At 40.8% G+C, this 21738-nt stretch overlaps 1 protein-coding gene across 4 annotated transcripts in view; it reads left to right on the forward strand.

The window, feature by feature from the left end:
* The first annotated feature begins 3085 nt into the window (after positions 1 to 3085).
* Positions 3086 to 21738, forward strand: part of LOC135336172 (uncharacterized) — a 36803-nt gene continuing 18150 nt past the window's right edge. The window contains exons 1-24 of one of the 4 annotated variants that reach the window (XM_064531897.1): positions 3086 to 3433; positions 3699 to 3977; positions 6167 to 6442; positions 6532 to 6810; positions 6865 to 7137; positions 7235 to 7516; positions 7701 to 7979; positions 8123 to 8317; positions 8414 to 8620; positions 8816 to 9007; positions 9501 to 9695; positions 9926 to 10117; positions 14555 to 14746; positions 14978 to 15172; positions 15340 to 15534; positions 15796 to 15990; positions 16236 to 16430; positions 16690 to 16881; positions 17125 to 17316; positions 17573 to 17764; positions 19355 to 19552; positions 19865 to 20059; positions 20166 to 20329; positions 20831 to 21184. In XM_064531897.1, coding sequence (XP_064387967.1) covers positions 3379 to 3433; positions 3699 to 3977; positions 6167 to 6442; positions 6532 to 6810; positions 6865 to 7137; positions 7235 to 7516; positions 7701 to 7979; positions 8123 to 8317; positions 8414 to 8620; positions 8816 to 9007; positions 9501 to 9695; positions 9926 to 10117; positions 14555 to 14746; positions 14978 to 15172; positions 15340 to 15534; positions 15796 to 15990; positions 16236 to 16430; positions 16690 to 16881; positions 17125 to 17316; positions 17573 to 17764; positions 19355 to 19552; positions 19865 to 20059; positions 20166 to 20329; positions 20831 to 21184 — 5163 coding nt within the window. In that variant the 5' untranslated portion in view covers positions 3086 to 3378. The remainder of the gene's footprint in view (positions 3434 to 3698; positions 3978 to 6166; positions 6443 to 6531; positions 6811 to 6864; positions 7138 to 7234; positions 7517 to 7700; positions 7980 to 8122; positions 8318 to 8413; positions 8621 to 8815; positions 9008 to 9500; positions 9696 to 9925; positions 10118 to 14554; positions 14747 to 14977; positions 15173 to 15339; positions 15535 to 15795; positions 15991 to 16235; positions 16431 to 16689; positions 16882 to 17124; positions 17317 to 17572; positions 17765 to 19354; positions 19553 to 19864; positions 20060 to 20165; positions 20330 to 20830; positions 21185 to 21738) is intronic. The other 3 variants (XM_064531898.1, XM_064531899.1, XM_064531900.1) reach the window with 3 other exon arrangements.

Here is a 21738-nt window from a genome sequence, read left to right on the forward strand (position 1 = left end):
ATCAAATTTCACGATATCAACTCATTGTGAATTCGTTGAATTTTATAGTAAATTCTTAGGTATTGTTCCCACAACCAATGAAAAAGGTAGTAGCCTATAAAACGGACCAAATGAGTTATTGGGTAAGATAAGATGGTGGGGCATAAGTCCCAAAGTAGATTTCTTTCTCAAAATCTACTGCATTTACACACAGTGCAAGTGCATATAATCCCAGTGCATTATGCCATAATTATAATGCAGTGCAATATATGGTTGCTGTGGTAGTTGCAACATGCCATATACAGAGCACTGAATTGCTTTGATCTGCCCAATCACCGGGCAACAAGTAATTTAATCGACCTGGAATCGAGGCTAAGATCCTGTATACGTGCAGATGAGTGGGATGTGTTAAGTGTTCACTTAGTATCTAAGCAACAGCTAATTCATACAATGCATATCTCATGTCATGTTTTGCTTTTGCTCAAAAAGTATTATTTACGCAATTATTGTTGACACTGCATGAACCACATATTTTTCAACTTCGTTCTATTAAAAAAAAATCGGCCTGGGACCGAGGCTATAGACCTACATGCTTCTATCCTCTGGCTGAAGATCAATTCATCACTATCAGGCCATCAGGTATATATAGACTTCGATCTGTTTCCATTATGCTTCTCTTCTATGTGGTTCATGCAGTGTCAACAATAATTGCGTAAATAATACTTTTTGAGCAAAAGCAAAACATGACGAGAGGCATTAGCACCGCGCAGCTTGCAGCACTCGTTTGTAATGTGCTCTGTACAATGTACTATAATAGTATCAATATCAATCACATGAATAATGTTAGCAGGATTGTCTCACACGAGATCAAATTTCACGATATCAACTCATTGTGAATTCGTTGAATTTTATAGTAAATTCTTAGGTATTGTTCCCACAACCAATGAAAAAGGTAGTAGCCTATAAAACGGACCAAATGAGTTATTGGGTAAGATAAGATGGTGGGGCATAAGTCCCAAAGTAGATTTCTTTCTCAAAATCTACTGCATTTACACACAGTGCAAGTGCATATAATCCCAGTGCATTATGCCATAATTATAATGCAGTGCAATATATGGTTGCTGTGGTAGTTGCAACATGCCATATACAGAGCACTGAATTGCTTTGATCTGCCCAATCACCGGGCAACAAGTAATTTAATCGACCTGGAATCGAGGCTAAGATCCTGTATACGTGCAGATGAGTGGGATGTGTTAAGTGTTCACTTAGTATCTAAGCAACAGCTAATTCATACAATGCATATCTCATGTCATGTTTTGCTTTTGCTCAAAAAGTATTATTTACGCAATTATTGTTGACACTGCATGAACCACATATTTTTCAACTTCGTTCTATTAAAAAAAAATCGGCCTGGGACCGAGGCTATAGACCTACATGCTTCTATCCTCTGGCTGAAGATCAATTCATCACTATCAGGCCATCAGGTATATATAGACTTCGATCTGTTTCCATTATGCTTCTCTTCTATGTGGTTCATGCAGTGTCAACAATAATTGCGTAAATAATACTTTTTGAGCAAAAGCAAAACATGACGAGAGGCATTAGCACCGCGCAGCTTGCAGCACTCGTTTGTAATGTGCTCTGTACAATGTACTATAATAGTATCAATATCAATCACATGAATAATGTTAGCAGGATTGTCTCACACGAGATCAAATTTCACGATATCAACTCATTGTGAATTCGTTGAATTTTATAGTAAATTCTTAGGTATTGTTCCCACAACCAATGAAAAAGGTAGCAGCCTATAAAACGGACCAAATGAGTTATTGGGTAAGATAAGATGGTGGGGCATAAGTCCCAAAGTAGATTTCTTTCTCAAAATCTACTGCATTTACACACAGTGCAAGTGCATATAATCCCAGTGCATTATGCCATAATTATAATGCAGTGCAATATATGGTTGCTGTGGTAGTTGCAACATGCCATATACAGAGCACTGAATTGCTTTGATCTGCCCAATCACCGGGCAACAAGTAATTTAATCGACCTGGAATCGAGGCTAAGATCCTGTATACGTGCAGATGAGTGGGATGTGTTAAGTGTTCACTTAGTATCTAAGCAACAGCTAATTCATACAATGCATATCTTCAATTGTCCATGGGATTTAGAACATTCCTTGTTCTGTGCGTGCGCATCTTAAGAAATCAACATTGGCTGCAATAAGAGGTGTCCTGCTATAGTACAGGTTCAAACATATACATGCATGCATGGTGGGGCCTATTAGTAAATGCAGCCAGCCAGATGTGGTTTGATCCGTTGCATGGATGCATGTATATATAATAACAAACACCTACAAATTATATAGCAAGCCATAATTATTATCAACCTGAATGCAATAGCGCTGTGCATGTTTGTATACCATGCATGCATAGATTGCCTCAACACAACAAGCTAGTATATAGATCTATAAATTAGGCAGATATTGATGTTGAAGCTTTAATGTCAAATTAATAAAACTGAGCAAAAGCTAACTTAAGAAGTCTCCAGCTGTATAATTATATACTATTCAACGGTTATAATTTGCAATTTGAAGCCTATTATAAAGTATAACTATATGTGGTTTGGTATAGTTACCTTAATAATTATGTAGTTGTATATATTTTAAACTTGTTTTGTACTCACGTGAGCAGTCTTTGCCTCGTGATTTGTGAATGCCTGCTTTAGTCCCTTGACTATTAAAGTGCGTTGAGCAGTGCATGCATAAGCACACATACATATATAGCACGATTTTTAAAGCTATATACACGACATTTTAGTGTGCTCAGCACAATTCTTTTTTTTTTTTACAGTTTATATAATGTTATTATGTCTAGTGCCATGCAGTGCATGCAATTACACTTGTGCAAGAATTTTTAATTAGTATAGTGATACAAGTTTCCAGAGACACCTGCATGCATGCATGCATGGCTATAGCTTGATTAGGCCACTCCAAATGAGACTGTAGTTTCCCGTCCAACTCACGCTTCCTGCTTTTGTTCCCTTATTATGGCCATTATTTCAATGAAATATTGAAATTACTTTTTTTTGTGTTCTTTGTTGCCTCTAAGCACATGGTTGGCTGAATTTTTGTGGCTGATGACTAATTTTTATATTCATAGTAATGAATAACATTTGGAGTGGCCTTACAAAGAATGTGGTACCCTCATATTGATTCCTTGCTATAATTCTAAACTGTGAGATTTCAGAAGCATGCAGGAAGCTAAGGAGTGGATTCAACCTACAGCAATAAAAGGAGAGTGCAAGCTCATTTTTTTTATGAAACTTGAAATTGAATCCGCAATATTATAGTAATGTGCAGCTTCATAAAGTGATAACTCTAGCGACTAAATCAACACAATGCTCCAAACCCTTGCAGTTCTTCTTTTGTTTGTGGCATCAAGCAGTATTGCAGGTTTTTTTTATAGATATAAGTGCATGTCAATTGTATTTATCTTCTATAGCTATATATACTGTAATTATAGACATGCTTATAGTTATAGATATATATATCCTTGATTCCAGGCCTATAATTATAGCTTTTGTATTGTGGCATTAACGTATAGAATTCAAGTTCAGTGCATATAATTATAATTATATATTTTTAGATACATGCATGCATGCATGCATGCAGTTGGTTTTGTGGTATTGATATTATATGAAATCTCTGACTTTTACAGCGCAGCAACTGAGTATCACCTCTCCAGTAGATCAGTTGGATATACTACCTGGAGAAGATGTGACTTTCAGTGTCAGTATCACTCTCACTTCTAACGTTTTTTTCTCCTTATTTCTTTGGAATAAAGACAATGTTCCACTCTCGGACGAAAAGGATTCAACCTTAACCATTCAATCGGTAGACAAAAGTGATGCTGGGGAATACTTTGTAACCGTCGTGTGGATTTTTTCGGATGGAACATCCACTGTCATGCACTCTAACACTGCTCTTTTAACCATTTGTAAGTTGTATACTGGCCGGCCCTGATCGACCAGTGACCTAGCCTCGAGACCAGGCCGATTAAAATTGGCCTGGATTTGAGGCTACCAGTGACCATGCCTGCACACTGTAAAAATGAAGTGTGCTGAGCATAACTTTTTTGAAAAGCGTGCTATAATAATTATATGCAACATTTTAGTGTGCTCATCGCACTTAATTTTTAATAGTGATTATAACACTACAATTATACTACACTACACTATACTACACTACACTATACACATATAATTATACAGATATAATATGCATTTCCTTATCAGTGAGTGTGGTGCAAGCTGCGCTGTGCAATACCTCTCTTGCCATGTTTTGTTTTGCTTTAATTTGCATAGAGTAAACAACCGATTATCGAACATGTGCTATCTTCGAACGCTTGTATTGCCATCAAAATCCGAACGATTAATACCTCTTTACGTGAACTCATAGGCCACGGTGGATTTCCAACGTGACCAATGAGATCGCTCACAAGCATCAGGTGACTTGAATAGGAGAGCAAATAGTGAAACTTTACATGCCAGTTGAGCAGCAAGCTGGCTGAGCAGAGATAGCAGATGTGGTTGGTTTTGTTAGCTTGTACAGTGACGTATTACATTCCATTGTGAAATGACTTCACGTAAAGAGTGCTCAGACGGACACCAAAGGTGCGGCTGATTCATGAGACTATTGTTTAGCCTCGATTCCAGGCCGAGTTGTTTCTAGCTAGGCCGACAACTATATGGAACGCCGTTTGCGATAAAATTCAGGCAGAATGTGATAGGCGTGTGCATCCAATATAAAATCGATTTTTGAAAATCAATTTTTAATAATCGATTTTTTACAGTTGATTTCCGATTTACACATGAACGATCTTTGACAATCGATCTGATTTTAATATTATTTTTATACACTGTTTATTGTTTATTAATTTTGTATAATCCCATCTACTCGCTTTCATCATTGATACAGGAATAGAGGGATGGCAACAAAAGCGCCTCGAATAGCCATTCGTGTTTCCATGTGGTTTAATCAAGGCCGCCTACTTCAACGACCAAAGACACAAAAAAGAGACAAGATTGTCTTACTGTCAGTATAAATTATAAGATTTCTGCTGCTTAATCAATTAAATGCTTTAGGCCATAATTATATGCTACTGTAATTGTAACACAATACACTAGGTATAGTTAGGCAGTTCTAGCTATAATAATAGTAGCAGGAGGTACATAGTGTCGCATGAATCTCTAGCTATTTCACAACAATCGAAATCATGTTTTTGTCATCTCTAAACGATGCCTCAGAGCAAGTGGCATCAAATCAAAGTTTTGGGGACTTGGAAAGGGCCGTAAAAGGTGTTTTACCGCGTTGGGTGAAGGAAACACGAATGCTCCTCAAGCCTCTGTATTGATGGTGCGCATGTGATCCGTTGCTAGTTTACAGTTGTAGGCGATCTTTGAAGGCGAAAAAAAACACTGTTTTTCTTATCTACGCTTTATAGATACGATCCTCCGATTCACGATCATTCCTGTTACTCTTTTTTCCGATAAAACCGTTACGGTGAAAGCGAGTAGATGGTAAACAATGAACAGTGTATGAGAATAGTTTGGGAGTGTTCATTACATAGGCCACGCAATGAAGTGTACTCCTTAATGATCGTACGCCACATAATTATATGCATTGACTGAATGGGGTTAATTCTCCTGAAGCATTTAGTAATAGTGGTTCTCTAAGAATGGACGCTGGAAGTCCAAATTCGAATAGTGAAAAGAATCCTATTGGCAAAAGCCCATTGTGATCTTCTCTACAAATTATGGATAGGGAACATTTGTTGGCGGTTCTTTGTTTAACCGCACGCGCTATGTGCCTCCTACCGTGCGCATTTAATGTGCCTACCGCGAGCGCTTAGATTAAACATGTGCAATCAACAAAACTTTCGTGCGCGCTTAGAATTTAAGTGCACACGGTAATTGTGGCGGAGGCGGGTGACCAGAAGCATAACTTTCATTAAAAGTGGCCTAACACTCTTGAGTGAGAGCAAACCATGGCGAGAGGCACTAGTACAGCGCAGCTTGCACCAATCGTTAGTTCAGTTTAATCACTTGTGGCCTGAATTACAGCAGTAAGCAATAAGTAGTCAGTAATCGCACTATGACTGGTATATCGTTAATTATCATTGTGCAGTGGAAACCCCTGTAATCACCTTGCAACCTGAAAGCAGGCAGTATGTTACAATGGAAACTGATGTCATGTTCAGTGTAATGGCTGTTGGGGGATCTCTGAGTTATCAGTGGCAGAAAAATGGCGTCAACATTTCTGATACTTTTAACACATATTCTGGAACAAAATCAAACACTCTGACTGTTTCAAATGTGACTGACCTAGACAGAGGCTCTTATCGCGTTTCGGTTAGCAATCCAATCGGTGCTGTCACTTCGAATCAAGTTAACCTGACTATACGTGAGCTATTAATCAACTATGCATTCCATTTCTGATAATTATGTTCAGCTTGCAGTATAAATCTAGTCTAGATTTTTCTTTTTTTACAGTGACTGCCCCAATTGTAACTACGCAACCACTACACCAGATGAATGTACCTGAGGGGTTGGATGTAACATTCAGTGTCTCAGTAACTGGGTTCATGCTCGTGTATCAGTGGCAGAAAGATGGAATAAACATTTCAGACACGGCTGAAACATACTCAGGCACAAATATGACCACACTGATGGTGCTGTCAGTAACAGAACCAGATGATACTGGCAATTATGTAGTCATTGTGTACAATAATGCTGGTAGTGCAGAATCTGATCATGCAGTTCTGACAGTTTGTAAGTTGAAGAGTATTTTATTAATGTGTAAATTGAAACCAATATTCTCTTCAGTGGCTCCTCCTATTATTGATGTTCAGCCGATGGATGACTGTGTTCCAATTGGTGTCACTGCTGTGTTCTCTGTAGAAGCTGTTGGTGATCTCCAGTGGTTCAAAGTAACTGCTGATGGAGATGACATTGTACTCGAAGATGCAGATGAAATTATATCTGGAGCAACCACAGCAACACTGTCTGTACTTGAAGTGTCTAGTGCCGATATTTTCTATGTTGTGGTGAGCAATGCTGCTGGTTCTGTCCAGTCTGATCAAGCCAACATCATCCTTCGTAAGTATAATATCTAAAGTGTAATGATGAGGGGATGTATTTTGTAACTATTTACATTGAGAGTCGGTCGGATTCATGTTGTTTTCATTTTTTCAAGTGAGTGTGCCAGTAGTTGATACAAAAGTATCAAACCTGACCAATGAAATCCCTGGATCTGATGTGATGTTTACAGTTGTAGCATCGGCCGAATGTGGTAATCTCTCCTACCAGTGGTTAATGGAAGCCAACGAGCTCACTGATGGCGCAAAGTACTCTGGGGTTACCACAGACACTCTGACTGTATTGAACATTGTACATCCTAATGATGAGGGGATGTATTTTGTACTTGTGACCAATGCTGCTGGAACCATATCTTCTGATGCAGCCTTGCTTGATATAGGTGAACAATTAAATTATGTAGCTTGCTTTTGCTGTCATTAATTCTCTTTATGAGAAGATATGAAGAAGAGTGTGTTAAAAAGAAGAAGTTGATCATTCTATTAGCAAGGATAAAAATTCACTCACTTTTTTCACCCCGTTTAAAATTATTTTGTTTATAGCATGTTATTGATACTTTCTTTCAGTTGAACCTCCTTCCATTACAACACAACCCTCTCATCAGCTTATGGTGCTACCAGGTTATGACGTTATATTCAGTGTGACTGCTAGTGGTGACTCTCTGTCCTATCAGTGGAGAATGGGCGGTGTTGTCATCAGTGATGAATTTGGGGTCTACAATGGGACAGCGACAGACACTCTAACTTTGTTCAATGTACAAGAACCAGAGGATGAGGGAGTGTACACTGTTGTAGTTTCAAATGATGCTGATTCGGTAACCTCCGATGAAGCTACACTCGAAATAGGTGGGTAAATGTAGTAATATTGAAGGTGAGATAGCTACATATATGCAATGGATATCTGGTGACACGCTTATAGATTTGTGTATGGTTTCAATGGCCTGTTCTTATTTTTAAACTGTTGACTATAGTAAATTTTTTCCCTCCAGTCAACTGTGACGCACTGGTCCCCCCTATCAACAGTAGTATCACATACTCCAACAATTCCATTCTTGATTACGGCGGCTTCTCCATTGGTGCTAATGCTACCTACAGCTGTACAACGGGACAGCTATTCATTGGGGACACTACTCGGATATGTCTACAAACTGGGGAATGGGGTGGAGAGGAACCCCAGTGCTTGGGTAAGTATATAGCAATGTTCACTGTGTTCACTACATCGTATACGTAACCTAAAACTATTGGCAATCTATTTCTTCCTACATTCATATACACAATAGACTATTGTTCTCCACTGACTATCGACAATGGAACAGTCATTTATTATCCTGCCAACAGAAGCAAGGATCAGAACCTTCCGTTAGGAGCCACTGCAAACTTTGCATGTGATCCCGGCTACTCTTTTATGGGAATTGAGCGAACTTGCATGGCCAGTGATGACGGATCGGGTATGGGCAACTGGAGTGAACAGGATGCTGTGTGTCAGTGTAAGTTTGCACTTGATTTCCAGCTTTTTTAGTGCTGGAATGCGTATAAAGTGTCTCGGTCTCCATGCTGTAAATTTGCACAATCCGGTTTACGTTACATGCACTCCTTAGAATCCACTGTAAATCTGACAAAACATGCACAAAATGTTCAGCTTCACAGCTGCTTACTGCTTCACTAGACTTGTTCATGCATAGCAACCTGTCCTCCGTTGATTGCCCCTGCTGATGGTGACATCTCGTATGACCCGGCTGCTCTGCCAAATGGGGAGTATAGTGTTGGTGTGGTAGCCACGTTCTCTTGTGACAATAACTTCGATCTGTTTGGACCTGCCACCAAAACGTGCTTGGATGACCACACCTGGGACAACAGCGATCCCACCTGCGAAGGTAAATAGAGTCTTGAAATGGCAATGCAAAGTTCATTATAATTGCCATGACATGACATTATTGTCATACATCTTTTCCATGCAACCATTTTGAGAAGTGTATACCGTATAGAGGGAAATTTTCGTGTGGTGCAAATTTTCGTGTTTTTTCGAGGGCAGAGAAGTAACACGAAAATTAAAACCGAGATAAACTCCCACACACTGGTAGTTTCACATGCAAAGCTATTGGTAGGTGTGGTTTCCTAGTATTGAACCCCGCGAATATTAGAAGCTGAGGGCTCTGAAGCCAAATAGCGAAAATTTGCTCCCGCAAGAAAATTTTCCAATATACCAATTTCTGATTCTTGTAATGTATGATTGATTGATGACGCAGTTTACGTATATCACATGCCCTCTTTAGAATCCGTTGTCTATCTCCATGCTGTAAATTTGATGAAACGTGCACAAAATGTTCTTTAGCTTCACAGCTCCTTACAGCTTCCCTTCATTCATAGCAACCTGTCCTCCGTTGATTGCCCCTGCTGATGGTGGCATCTCATATGGCGTCCCGGCTGCTCTACCCAATGGGGAGTATGGTGTTGGCACGGTAGCCACGTTCTCTTGTGACAATAACTTTGATCTGTTCGGATCTGCCACCAGAACGTGTCTAGGGAACCACACCTGGGACAATAGCAACTCAATATGCCGAGGTAAGTAAATGGTATTGTGAAGATTGCCAATGACAAGGATGACATGACATAGTCATATACATCTACTTATAATTATTAGCAATTTCCCTTAATTTATTGTAAGACTGCATGCATGTACAGTACATGGTTCACTGGTTAGAATCTATTGCCTGTCTTAATGCTGTAAATCTGACAAAACGTGCACATAATGTTCAGCTTCACAGCTGCTTACTAGACTTGTTCATGCATAGCAACCTGTCCCCCGTTGACTGCCCCTGCTGATGGTGGTATCTTGTATGACCAGGCTTCTCTGGCCAATGGGGAGTATGGTGTTGGCGTGATAGCCACATTATCTTGTGACCATAACTTCGATCTGTCTGGATCTTCCACCAGAACGTGCCTGGGGAACCACACCTGGGACAATAGCGACTCAACATGCCAAGGTAAGTACAGTATTGGGTATTGTGATTGCATTTTGCCAATGTCATATATCCACCTATAATTATTATGCCTCGGTACGGGTGCGCATGCGCAAGCGAGGTATATGGTAGTGTGTTTGTGCATATATCTGTCTGTGTGTGTAGACTGCTACAACCAGTGGCGGATCCAGAGGGGGTTCTTTGGATTCAATTGAACCCCCCTCTGAGAGACAGAAGTGAGTGGGAGGCTGAAGCCACTACTAGGCACTATAGCTATATAGCTAGTTTTTTCTTTCTTACAACTTTTATATGCAGTTAATTATCACTTACTTTTAGTTATTTCAAGTCCTGTGAAGGCTTGTTTTATTTTTAATTAAGCCCAGCCAGTGTAGCTTTTCTGATCATGGATAGATTGATGACAGTATGACATACATAGTAGCAGGAGATAACAGAAATGGATGGAATCATCTTGCTCTTCAGCTTTAAAGTCTACAACTAGAGATCGTCTGCTGTTCTGCATGCTGATTGCTGATCTAAGCCACACCCACTTTGTGAGCTCGAGCTGGTCAGAAAGGGGGGCACGTGCCCCTTGTGGCCTGCACTGGATCCGCCCAGAGGAGGTCGGACATCACTTGAACTTTCACTAATTATGACCTTTTAATTTTCGTTTTTGCTGACTCAGCAGTAGAACATGACTGGATCATAGATAGTAGAGGGGAGGGATTGGAAACACAGGGATTTCACGCGGCCCATGCGTGTCGCATCGGAAATTGACAGGAAGTTAATTTAATGGGAGGAGATTGGGGGAAAAGCTGCTTATTATAGATGCTGATCAACTACTTAGCTACTGTAGTTGCTCTGGTTGCTGCTGTACATCCAATGACTGACACTTTTCTCTTTGCAAATACTTGAGTGGAGATTACACATTCTCAACAAACCTTGAAAATAACAAGGCATGCATTTACAAAGAAATTAAATCTAGGAATTCGATAATTATTTATACTTTATGGTACTATAGTACTAGGCACTGTTCATTATAATAGACTGCCTCATAACATTATGACTTTCACACAATCACACAATTTTTATGTTTACATAAAAATGTTTACAAACACAAAACATAATTTTTATGAGCCTGACGCCCTTTTAGGCAATGGTGTATTCTCGTCATTGGTCACTGTTTAGCTCTTGCAAAAGAATTTACTAATCATAATACATAACAGTGGGGTTATCATGTGTCCCTCCCCTCTGCCGTTGGCATACAAAAGGGTCTTGGCAGATTTTCTGATTTTCTGAGTACCCCTGGGAAAAAAATGTATGGGTAAGTTTGAATTAGTATATTTCCAAAATGATAAACGTTAGCAAGGAAAATCTTTTCTTACTGCACATCGGGATCATTAAGCAACATGTAGAACTAAACAATAGTGATGTACAATTTATTGTTAACCAGTAGCTCCCCCGCAAAACAAGTTACTTTTGAATCCTTGTTTTCACACTTAAAAGCAAATATTGAACATTTAACAGCATAATGCTCAACTTGGCTATGCCTACTGCATATTTCAATGCTCCCTCTACACTCTGATCACTCTCAAGCAACCATGACTACTTTCTAGCTCAAGATATCCCCCCACAAAGTTTCTTACTTACCAATTCTTAGCTAAATACATGTAAAACAGTGTAACATGGAGCTCTGATGATCAAATAAATTAGGTAAATGATGTAAACCATACATTTACTATGGATAATGTACATACAGACTAGCTCTGCCAGTGCTTACTGCAGTTTTCTTCACTTTCTTCTCTTTTGTCTTTGCATCTGGCTCGCAATCAATCGCAATCAATACTTGCGGAATGCAACGCATGGTGTCAGAATTCTCTAGGGCAATACATTGGTCACCTGAGATGTTTCCAATCCCTCCCCTCTACTATCTATGACTGGATCTAGGCGGATCTAGCTAGTATGGCTATTATGTGCTGATAGGGTTAGGTCCAGTAACCAAGACACCAAACACAACTAGCTGTCAACAGATTCAGCGACAGAAACCGTGCAGAAATATAGTCTCATGAGTCGCCCTCTATAACATAGACTCGTAATTATAGGCCGCCCAACTTTTAGAGGGAAGCTGAAATAGAGACTAGCAGAAGTAGACTGGAAACCACTCCCTTCGCTTCTGGGCTCTGGGGACTGGCAAGTTGCCGTGTTGAGAGTTGTCCTGTTGGAATGCAATTAGAACAAACCACAAAATGAGTAATGCGTGGGTGATATTGTTCAGCCTCGATAACAGGCTGCCAAGTGAATGTACTAGGTCGGTAACATTTTGTGCAGTAATAGTTAGCGTGTGGGCGGTGGCACATGAATATTTGTGACGTTTACATTCTTGTGGCAGCGTGACATTCCTCACGCACTGGGACAACTCTCAACACGGCAGCTTGCCAGTCCCTTTCAGGCTCCGAGAGAAGGGGAGTGATTTCCAGTCTATAGCAGAAGTACAGTAGACGCTACTGCTGAGTCAGCAAAAACGAAAAGCGATTTGGCCTGGAATGTTATTAAAAGGTCATAATTAGTAAAAGTTCAAGTGATGTCCGACCTCCTCTGGGATCCGCCACTGTGATTGCAGACTGTTAAAATTACTTTGCAGTGCTGACAGGTGGTAATATTCAATGATGTAATGCGAATGTTTTTAGTAGAGTCTTTGTCCCGCTCAACTGACTGTGCTACTGGAACCCCACTTCAAGAATCCTAGATTCGCCACTGACAGCTGCTCAAAGATCAATGAAGTTCAAGTCAGAGTTTCTAGTTATGTTTTCTTGGTTCTCGAGTTATGCCTAGTTTTGCTTACTTTGGAAGGACAAAACAATGCTTGGTTCTCGAGTTACACTAGTTTTGCTTACTTGGAGTGCCATTGCAACCTTTTCAGAAGAGTGCGTAGCAAAACTTGTTCACTGAGTGTTGCTACTCTACTTAGTAGCTAGTTCTGCACAATTAAATACGCTAACAAGAGCAGATATTTGTTATGTTAGCAACACTTCCCAGAAACCGCACATGTTGTGATTGCGTAGTTCAGTGATACAAACCACAGACCACAGTTGACTTACATGTAACAGCACTCATGGGCATTAATTGAATAGTGACGACAGAGATGACCGCATTTCAAGGAAGTGTTGCTAACATAGTACTGACTACTGTCAAGTGATGACGCAGGAGCAGGCAATTGCTGTTACTAGCAGTTCAACACTCTTGACGCTAACTATAATTATGGTAGCTGCAAGAGTGAGAAGAGAGCTGCAAGGCTCTGCTGATGCAGCCATTCATTTTAGACTTGGATCAATCCTTTGGTTTTGAGGCTTACAACTCACAGACATGAGATAGAGAATGGTGTACCAGAGGTGTGAGCACAGCCGTACAATTATAGCAATTAATGTTTTAATCCTCCTGATACGTACAGTACGCAGTTTACATATACTTAGACTACATTACGTCATCTGTAATTGATCTGATTGGCTAAAAACAGTAGATTACATGGAAGCATAATCTACAAGAAGGTACTTATTCTACAGGAAGTGGACGCATATTCTACAGGAAATGGGCACCTATTCTACAGGAAGTGGACACATATTCTACAGGAAAATCCGAAATGGGCACATATTCTACAGGAAGTGACAAACATTTGCAGGAAGTTCTCAAAAGTTGGAATGAAATTTTTAGTGAAAGTGACAAGAAGATGACAAAAACATTATAAAAAACACAGAAAGCAATAGTTTGTTCAGTCAATATCCATTCTTTCCATGTCCACTGTTACTTTGCATTGCTTTTTTCAGTTGGGCATGGGCAGGGGGGCCAGGAAGCATCAAAAACACTTCAGCAATCGCTTGACACTTTCTATTGAATTTTTTAAGGTTCCATGCCGGTCCAGTCTGCTCTATACCCCTCCACTCCACCACAGAGTTTCATTCTTCTTCTTGCAGTGTTGCAGTCAGTCTTTTTACTTGTCTGTTCTCTTCAAGAAGCGTTTCACAAGCTCTACTAAGTTTTACTGTAGTTTTTCGTTGTTTTGAAGCCTTCTTCTTGTCTTTTTCTGTCAACTGGTGTCTCTCACAGCTCGTCCAGCTCGCACAAATTTCAATTTCTGTTGCTACGCACCAAACCTAGCTTTTTATAACCATGCCTCTCGAGCATGCGCAATGAAGTCCAAGTTAGATAGACCACACCCACTCGTAGAATATGCGTCTTAGTAACCACCTTGGTTACGGTTAAATTCCCTCGGCTTTGCACCTCGGGCTAACCGCAACCGCGGAGGTTACGTAGACGCATATTCTACTCTTAGGTGTAGTCTATCCTATACATCACATGCACTCTTTAGAATCCATTGTCTGTCTTTATGCTGTAAATTTGACGAAACATGCACAAAATGTTCAGCTTCACAACTGCTTATTGCTTTTCACTAAACTTGTTCATGCATAGCAACCTGTCCCTCGTTGACTGCCCCTACTAATGGTGGCATCTCGTATGACCAGGCTTCTCTGGTCAATGGGGAGTATGGTGTTGGCGTGGTAGCCACGTTCTTTTGTGATAATAATTTTGATCTGTCTGGATCTGCCACCAGAACGTGCTTGGGGAACCACACCTGGGACAATAGCAACTCAACATGCCAAGGTATATAAGTACAGTATTGAAGAGGAGTGATTTATTGCATTTTGTTGCATTGCCAATGTCAAGGTGACATGACATAGTTGTACATCCACCTAATCGAATAATTTATTGCATTTACATGCAGTACGTGGTTCATTGTCTATCTCCATGCTGTAAATTTGATGAAAGATGCACAAAATGACCAGCTTCACAGCTGCTTACTGCTTTACTAAACTTGTTCATGCATAATTATAGCAACTTGTCCCCCGTTGACTGCCCCTGCTGATGGTGACATCTCATATGACGTCCCGGCTGCTCTGCCCAATGGGGAGTATGGTGTTGGCGTGGTAGCCACGTTCTTTTGTGACAATAACTTCGATCTGTCTGGATCTGCCACCAGAATGTGCCTGGGGAACCACACCTGGGACAATAGCGACTCAAGATGCCAAGGTAAGTACAGTCTTGAAATGCTAATGTGAATATTATTGCCTAGGACAGTAAGTGCATGGTTCACTGGTTAATATTCATTGTCTTCCTTCATCCTGTAAATTGACAAAACGTGCACCAGCTTCACAGCTGCTTACTGCTTCACTAGACTTTTTTTCATGCATGCATAGCAACCTGTCCTCCGTTGACTGCCCCTGCTGATGGTGGCATCTCATACGACGTCCCGGTTGCTCTACCCAATGGGGAGTATGGTGTTGGCGTGGTAGCCACGTTCTTTTGTGACAATAACTTCGATCTGTCCGGATCTGCCACCAGAACGTGCCTGGGGAACCACACCTGGGACAATAGCGACTCAACATGCCAAGGTAAGTACAGTCTAATGTGAACATTATTTTTTGCATTGCCTATGACAGGGTGACATGACATAGTCATACATCCACCTATACAATTATAGCAATTTCTGATCGCCCTGATGTGTCATTAATTTGTTTGACTGCATGCATGTACGTACAGTAAGTGGTACTGGTTAAAATCCAGTCTGTCTTCATGCTGTAAATCTGAAAAAACGTTCACAAAATGTTCAGCTTCACAGCTGCTTACTGCTTCATTAACTTGTTCATGCATAGCAACCTGTCCCCCATTGACTGCCCCTGCTGACGGTGACATCTCTTATGACGTCCCGGCTGCTCTACCCAATGGAGAGTATGGTGTTGGCGTGGTAGCCACGTTCTTTTGTGACAATAACTTCGATCTGTCCGGATCTGCCACCAGAACGTGTCTAGGGAACCACACCTGGGACAATAGCGACTCAACATGCCAAGGTAAGTACAGTCTTGAAATGCTAATGTTTATTTGCATTGCCTATGACAGGGTGATATGACATAGTCATACATCCACCTATACAATTATAGCAATTTCTGAACGTCCTGATGTGTTATTAATTTGTATGACTGCATGGTTCACTGGTTAATATCCATTGTCTGCCTTCATCCTGTAAATTGACAAAATGTGCATCAGCTTCACAGCTGCTTACTGCTTCACTAGACTTTTTTTTATGCATGCATAGCAACCTGTCCTCTGTTGACTTCCCCTGCTGATGGTGGCATCTCATACGACGTCCCGGTTGCTCTACCCAATGGGGAGTATGGTGTTGGCGTTGTAGCCACGTTCTTTTGTGACAATAACTTCGATCTGTCCGGATCTGCCACCAGAACGTGCCTGGGGAACCACACCTGGGACAATAGCGACTCAACATGCCAAGGTAAGTACAGTCTAATGTGAACATTATTATTTGCATTGCCTATGACAGGGTGATATGACATAGTCATACATCCACCTATACAATTATAGCAATTTCTGATCGTCCTGATGTGTTAATTTGTATGACTGCATGCACGTACAGTAAGTCCATGGTTCACTGGTTAATATCCATTGTCTGCCTTCATCCTGTAAATTGACAAAACGTGCATCAGCTTCATAGCTGCTTACTGCTTCATTAGACTTTGTTCATGCATGCATAGCAACCTGTCCTCCGTTGACTGCCCCTGCTGATGGTGGTATCTCGTATGACCAGGCTTCTTTGGCCAATGGGGAGTATGGTGTTGGCGTGGTAGCCACATTCTCTTGTGACAATAACTTCGATCTGTCCGGATTTGCTACCAGAACGTGCCTGGGGAACCACACCTGGGACAATAGCGACTCAACATGCCAAGGTAAGTACAGTCTAATGTGAACATTATTATTTACATTGCCTATGACAGGGTGATATGACATAGTCATACATCCACCTATACAATTATAGCAATTTCTGAACGTCCTGATGTGTTATTAATTTGTATGACTGCATGGTTCACTGGTTAATATCCATTGTCTGCCTTCATTCTGTAAATTGACAAAACGTGCATCAGCTTCATAGCTGCTTACTGCTTCACTAGACTTTGTTCATGCATGCATAGTAACCTGTCCTCCGTTGACTGCCCCTGCTGATGGTGGTATCTCGTATGACCAGGCTGCTCTGCCAAATGGGGAGTATGGTGTTGGCGTGAGAGCCACATTCTCTTGTGACAATAACTTCGATCTGTCCGGATCTGCCACCAGAACGTGCTTGGAGAACCACGCCTGGGATAATAGCGACTCAACATGCCAAGGTAAGTAGTAGTACAGTCTTGAAATGGTACTGTGAACATTATTTATTTGTGAACATTATTTATTTGTATGACAGGGGGGCATACATAGTCATACATCCACCTATAGCAATTTCTGATCGTCCTGATGTGTCATTAATCTGCATGACTGCATGCATGCACATACATTAAGTGGTTCACTGGTTAATAATATCCATTGTCTGTCTTCGTGCACAAAATGTTCAGCTTCACAGCTGCTTACTGCTTTGTTCATGCATAGCAACCTGCCCCCCATTGACTTCTCCTGCTGACGGTGACATCTCGTATGACCCGGCTGCTCTGCCTAATGGGGAGTATGGTGTTGGCGCAGTAGCCACATTCTCTTGTGACAATAACTTCGATCTGTCCGGATCTGCCACCAGAACGTGCTTGGGGAACCACACCTGGGACAATAGCGACTCAACATGCCAAGGTATAAGTACATGCAGTCTTGAACTAGCAATGTAAATGATTTGTTGCATTACCAATGTCAAGGTGAAATAACTTAGTTGTATCCACCTATAACTAATTTTCTATCCTCCTGATGTGGCATTAATTACCCCGTGCGTATGCAGCGCACAGTAGAGGTAGAGTGATTGGTGTGTGTGTGTGCATGTGGACACAAAATGAGCTGTTTGTGCAAACTAGATACTTTCATGAACTGCTTTAACTTCTAATGAGACGGTAGTTGCAAAATAATAGGACAGTGGCGGATCTATAGGATTCTTTCAGGGGGGTTCCCGTGGCAAGACAGGCCTCAAGCGGGGCGGACTCTGCTAAAATAAAAGGTCATCACTTCTATGGAACAGTACAGTCAGCGTGCGTATTACAACATTAGTCATAATTGTAGGTGCCAACCTCCTAAGAAAAATTTACGGGACAAAAAAATCGAGCAGGTTTAGCCCCATTTTGTAAAGACATTTATTATTAGCAGTTGCCACAAAACTGCAAAACATGTTTGATCGTAGTGATAGACAGACTTAACTTTTGGCGTCGATCAACAATCATGTCGATTATAACCCACTCTTCAAGTTTCCCTGTGATTCTGGATTCCACCTGCATGCAAAATTAATTAATGCAAAAATGTCATCATGATAAGTGTGTATAAAAGCAGCTTTATGTTGTGTAGCTTCGGCACCACCTCTGTGGTGCTTTCATTATGTTAGCTATTCAAGAATGTTGTGCCAATTTGAAAGACAACCTCAGATCCCCTTGCAGGCACTTTAATATGTGCGCACACGCATATCAGCCCCCCCCCTTCTAAGCTCTTTGTACTATCCACTCTCTACTCTTTTCCTACACCACTGCTATGAGTGTCAACATATTCACATTTCAATTGCTAGCTATTAGTCTGTGTGATAGACCATGCAAGTACACACCTCTGGTACACCACTCTCCATGCATCTCATGTCTGTGGATTAGGCCTTACTGCAACCTTATATAGCTAGATCTGTACTAGTACAGGCCAATTCTGCAAACTTAACAGAGACCACTCAAGTATATAGTTCTGCATGCATGTAGTCCATGTTTACATGTAGTTGGGCGTAGCCCAACCGTCCCTGACGGGAGGTCAGGTTTCAAGCCTATGTCAGGATTTGTCTTTCTGGATTATGTAACACGCTGATAGCAGCGACAAAAATCCAGAAGTGACACATCACTAGTAATTATCATTCTGAAGTGGGTGTTAACCAATTTTACCTTGCTTGCGGTTGCGCAACCGGACGTGACAGAGACCACATTAGAAAAGCTGCAACCATATTGCAGCTCAAGACAAATCCTTACACAGGCATGAAACCCGACATCCCGTCAGGGGCGGTCGGGCCACGCCCAACTAGTTTACATGTAGACTCGTAAACCACTCCTTTTTCTCTGATTGGACGGAGGCGGTCTAATCAGAGAAAAAGGAGTGGCTTGCAAGTCTAGTTTACATGTGGGTTAACAATTGTGTTCACCCCATTGTTGTGTGTGTGTTGCAAAGGTGTTTAAAACTGCTGTAACTTACTTTCCTCTTTTTTGTATCCAGTTGCAGCATGTCTGGGTCTCAATCTCCAGAATGGCATTGTGCAGTACTCCAATGATACTCAAGCTGAACCGTTTGATGAGGGTACGGAAGCACAATTCTCCTGTAATGAAGGCTACTCTCTCTTAAACGATAGTACTCTTGTGTGTGTCAATATCAGTGGACTTCTAACCTGGAGTAATGATCCTTCAATTTGCCAGCGTAAGACTTAAGTTTTTGTATGCCTTATTTTATTAACATTATATATATATACCTTATGTAATACCAGGAGCACATGGGGAGCGCGCGTCTTACTATGACAAAATTATTATGGCAATGTTTGTACACAGTAGAACGATATCAAAACTGAGTAGTAAGATGCTCCATCTCCTCACGTACGTACTCCTGGTAATACTGCAATCTACTCTCACGTAATTTATCCTATACTAGAGCTATGGTTATATATATGTTTTGTATAACAAAGGGTTGAAGTAGACAACCAATCAGTGAACACACTCTTTCTTTGCTGTGCAGGTATCACATGTGATCCACCCATTCTGGATCATGGAATGATTCGATACACTGCGGGCACAACGGCACCATATGATTATGGTACAATAGCTACTTTTTCTTGTAATGATGGCTTCGCCTTAGTTGGAAGTACTGCCAGAACCTGCAGTGGAAGTGGACAAAGCGTGAAAGGAGTTTGGAACGAAAGCATCCCATATTGTAAGCTGCTGAGTCTTGCAGCCTCCAAAGATGTATGCATCCATGTGTTATTATGAGGCTTTTGTTTGCAAATTCATACTTAGCATGCTGCCAATCTTAATTTCAGGTGATGCTGGAGAGTGCACTTTTGCTGGAAATGAATTTCCATTTGTCAATGTGACAACTTTTCCAAACTTTCAGACACTCAATAAATCAGAAGACGTGACATCTGAACCTATCACTATACCGGACAAATTAGTGTTTGGAGACAGAATAGTCGACACTGCATACGTGAGTTACAAATATATTGTTAGGGTTGATAAATTATGCTAGCATAATTTTGATCATAATTAGTACATTTTTTTTGGTTAGAATCATGATTTTAGAATAATAGGCAGGTTTTACAGAAATACAGGTCAGTACGAGTCATAGTATAGTACGAGTCATATAGTATAAACATTTGGAAGTACTGCATGGTGCATGGTTAATTATCTTCTATATATATCATAGTGTATAATATAGATAGTTATGATTGTGGCAAGTTTAATGTTACTTGTGCGACGACATGATATGTGGTCTATATGTTGTGCTTTGGAGAAATAATCGGTGGGAATAATAGGTGATTTGAAAAGAATAATAGCCAATTTGAAAGAATATATAATAGGTTGTTTACTTGAGCATGAAGGAATAGCATAATAGGTAATATCTCGATCATAATAATTATACCAACCCCTATAATTATATTGTCTTGTTGCAGTATTCACAGTATAAAGCTTTTAATTTTTGTTTCAGGTAAATGAAAATGGGGCTATCTCGTTTGATCAATCCTGGATGTTTTCTTCGCCTAAACGTTTTCCAACTGAAATACAGTCGATCGCGAATCGCTTGGTTGTAGCACCCTTTTGGAGTGACAATGATATTCGAAAAGAAGGGTCAGTAAAATTTGCTACCTACTCCACTGAAGAAGAGGGCACTAACCCTTTGGGAGCTGAACTTATGGCAAACCTCACCAGGTATATTCGCAGTCTCGGTGACGAAGTGGACTTTGAGGGCAGGTGGTTTCTCGTTGCTCATTGGGATAGGGTACACCCTAGCCCACATGGTGGAGAAAGTACTAATGGAATTCATCAGTCCGATCTGGATTTGGTGAGTTGATTTTATAATAACTGTCAAATTAGCCCCGTTTACATGAGGCCTTTAATCCGGGTTGGAATCTGGATTAAACTTAACCGCGTTCGTGTAACCGGGCCTTATCCGGGTTCTAATATGGATTAGCCAACCCACCTCTGGATGTGGTTCAGATTGTATCAGAAGCAGTTTTGCTGTGAGTAAGCACAATAGAGTACTAATTCTGAGATGTTGTAAATGCATGTTTTTGTGGGTGTTCCTAGAGTAAGCCTGTAGCTTCCTACAGTATCAGCCAATTTTTGCAAATGCAATATTAGTGGTCATAAATTTACTCTGCCCACTACTCAGAAAAGTCTGTGGATTCAATCCTGATTCGAATTCGACCCGGATTAGGTGTCGTGCCGTTATAGTTTTTAGCGCCCGCCCCTCTAGTTCGCCTAACAGGTACTAAGCTTGGGTATGGAGAGGGTGGTTGTGGTGCCTGTACAGTAATGCTATCCTGGTGTCAGGAGGGCCTGGTTACAAATGCTGCTGTCAACGCTTTCTGTAAAGGATAAGAGCCGCTACTGTGT

Source organism: Halichondria panicea, chromosome 5 (assembly GCF_963675165.1).
Source record: "Halichondria panicea chromosome 5, odHalPani1.1, whole genome shotgun sequence".
Taxonomy (NCBI): domain Eukaryota; kingdom Metazoa; phylum Porifera; class Demospongiae; order Suberitida; family Halichondriidae; genus Halichondria; species Halichondria panicea.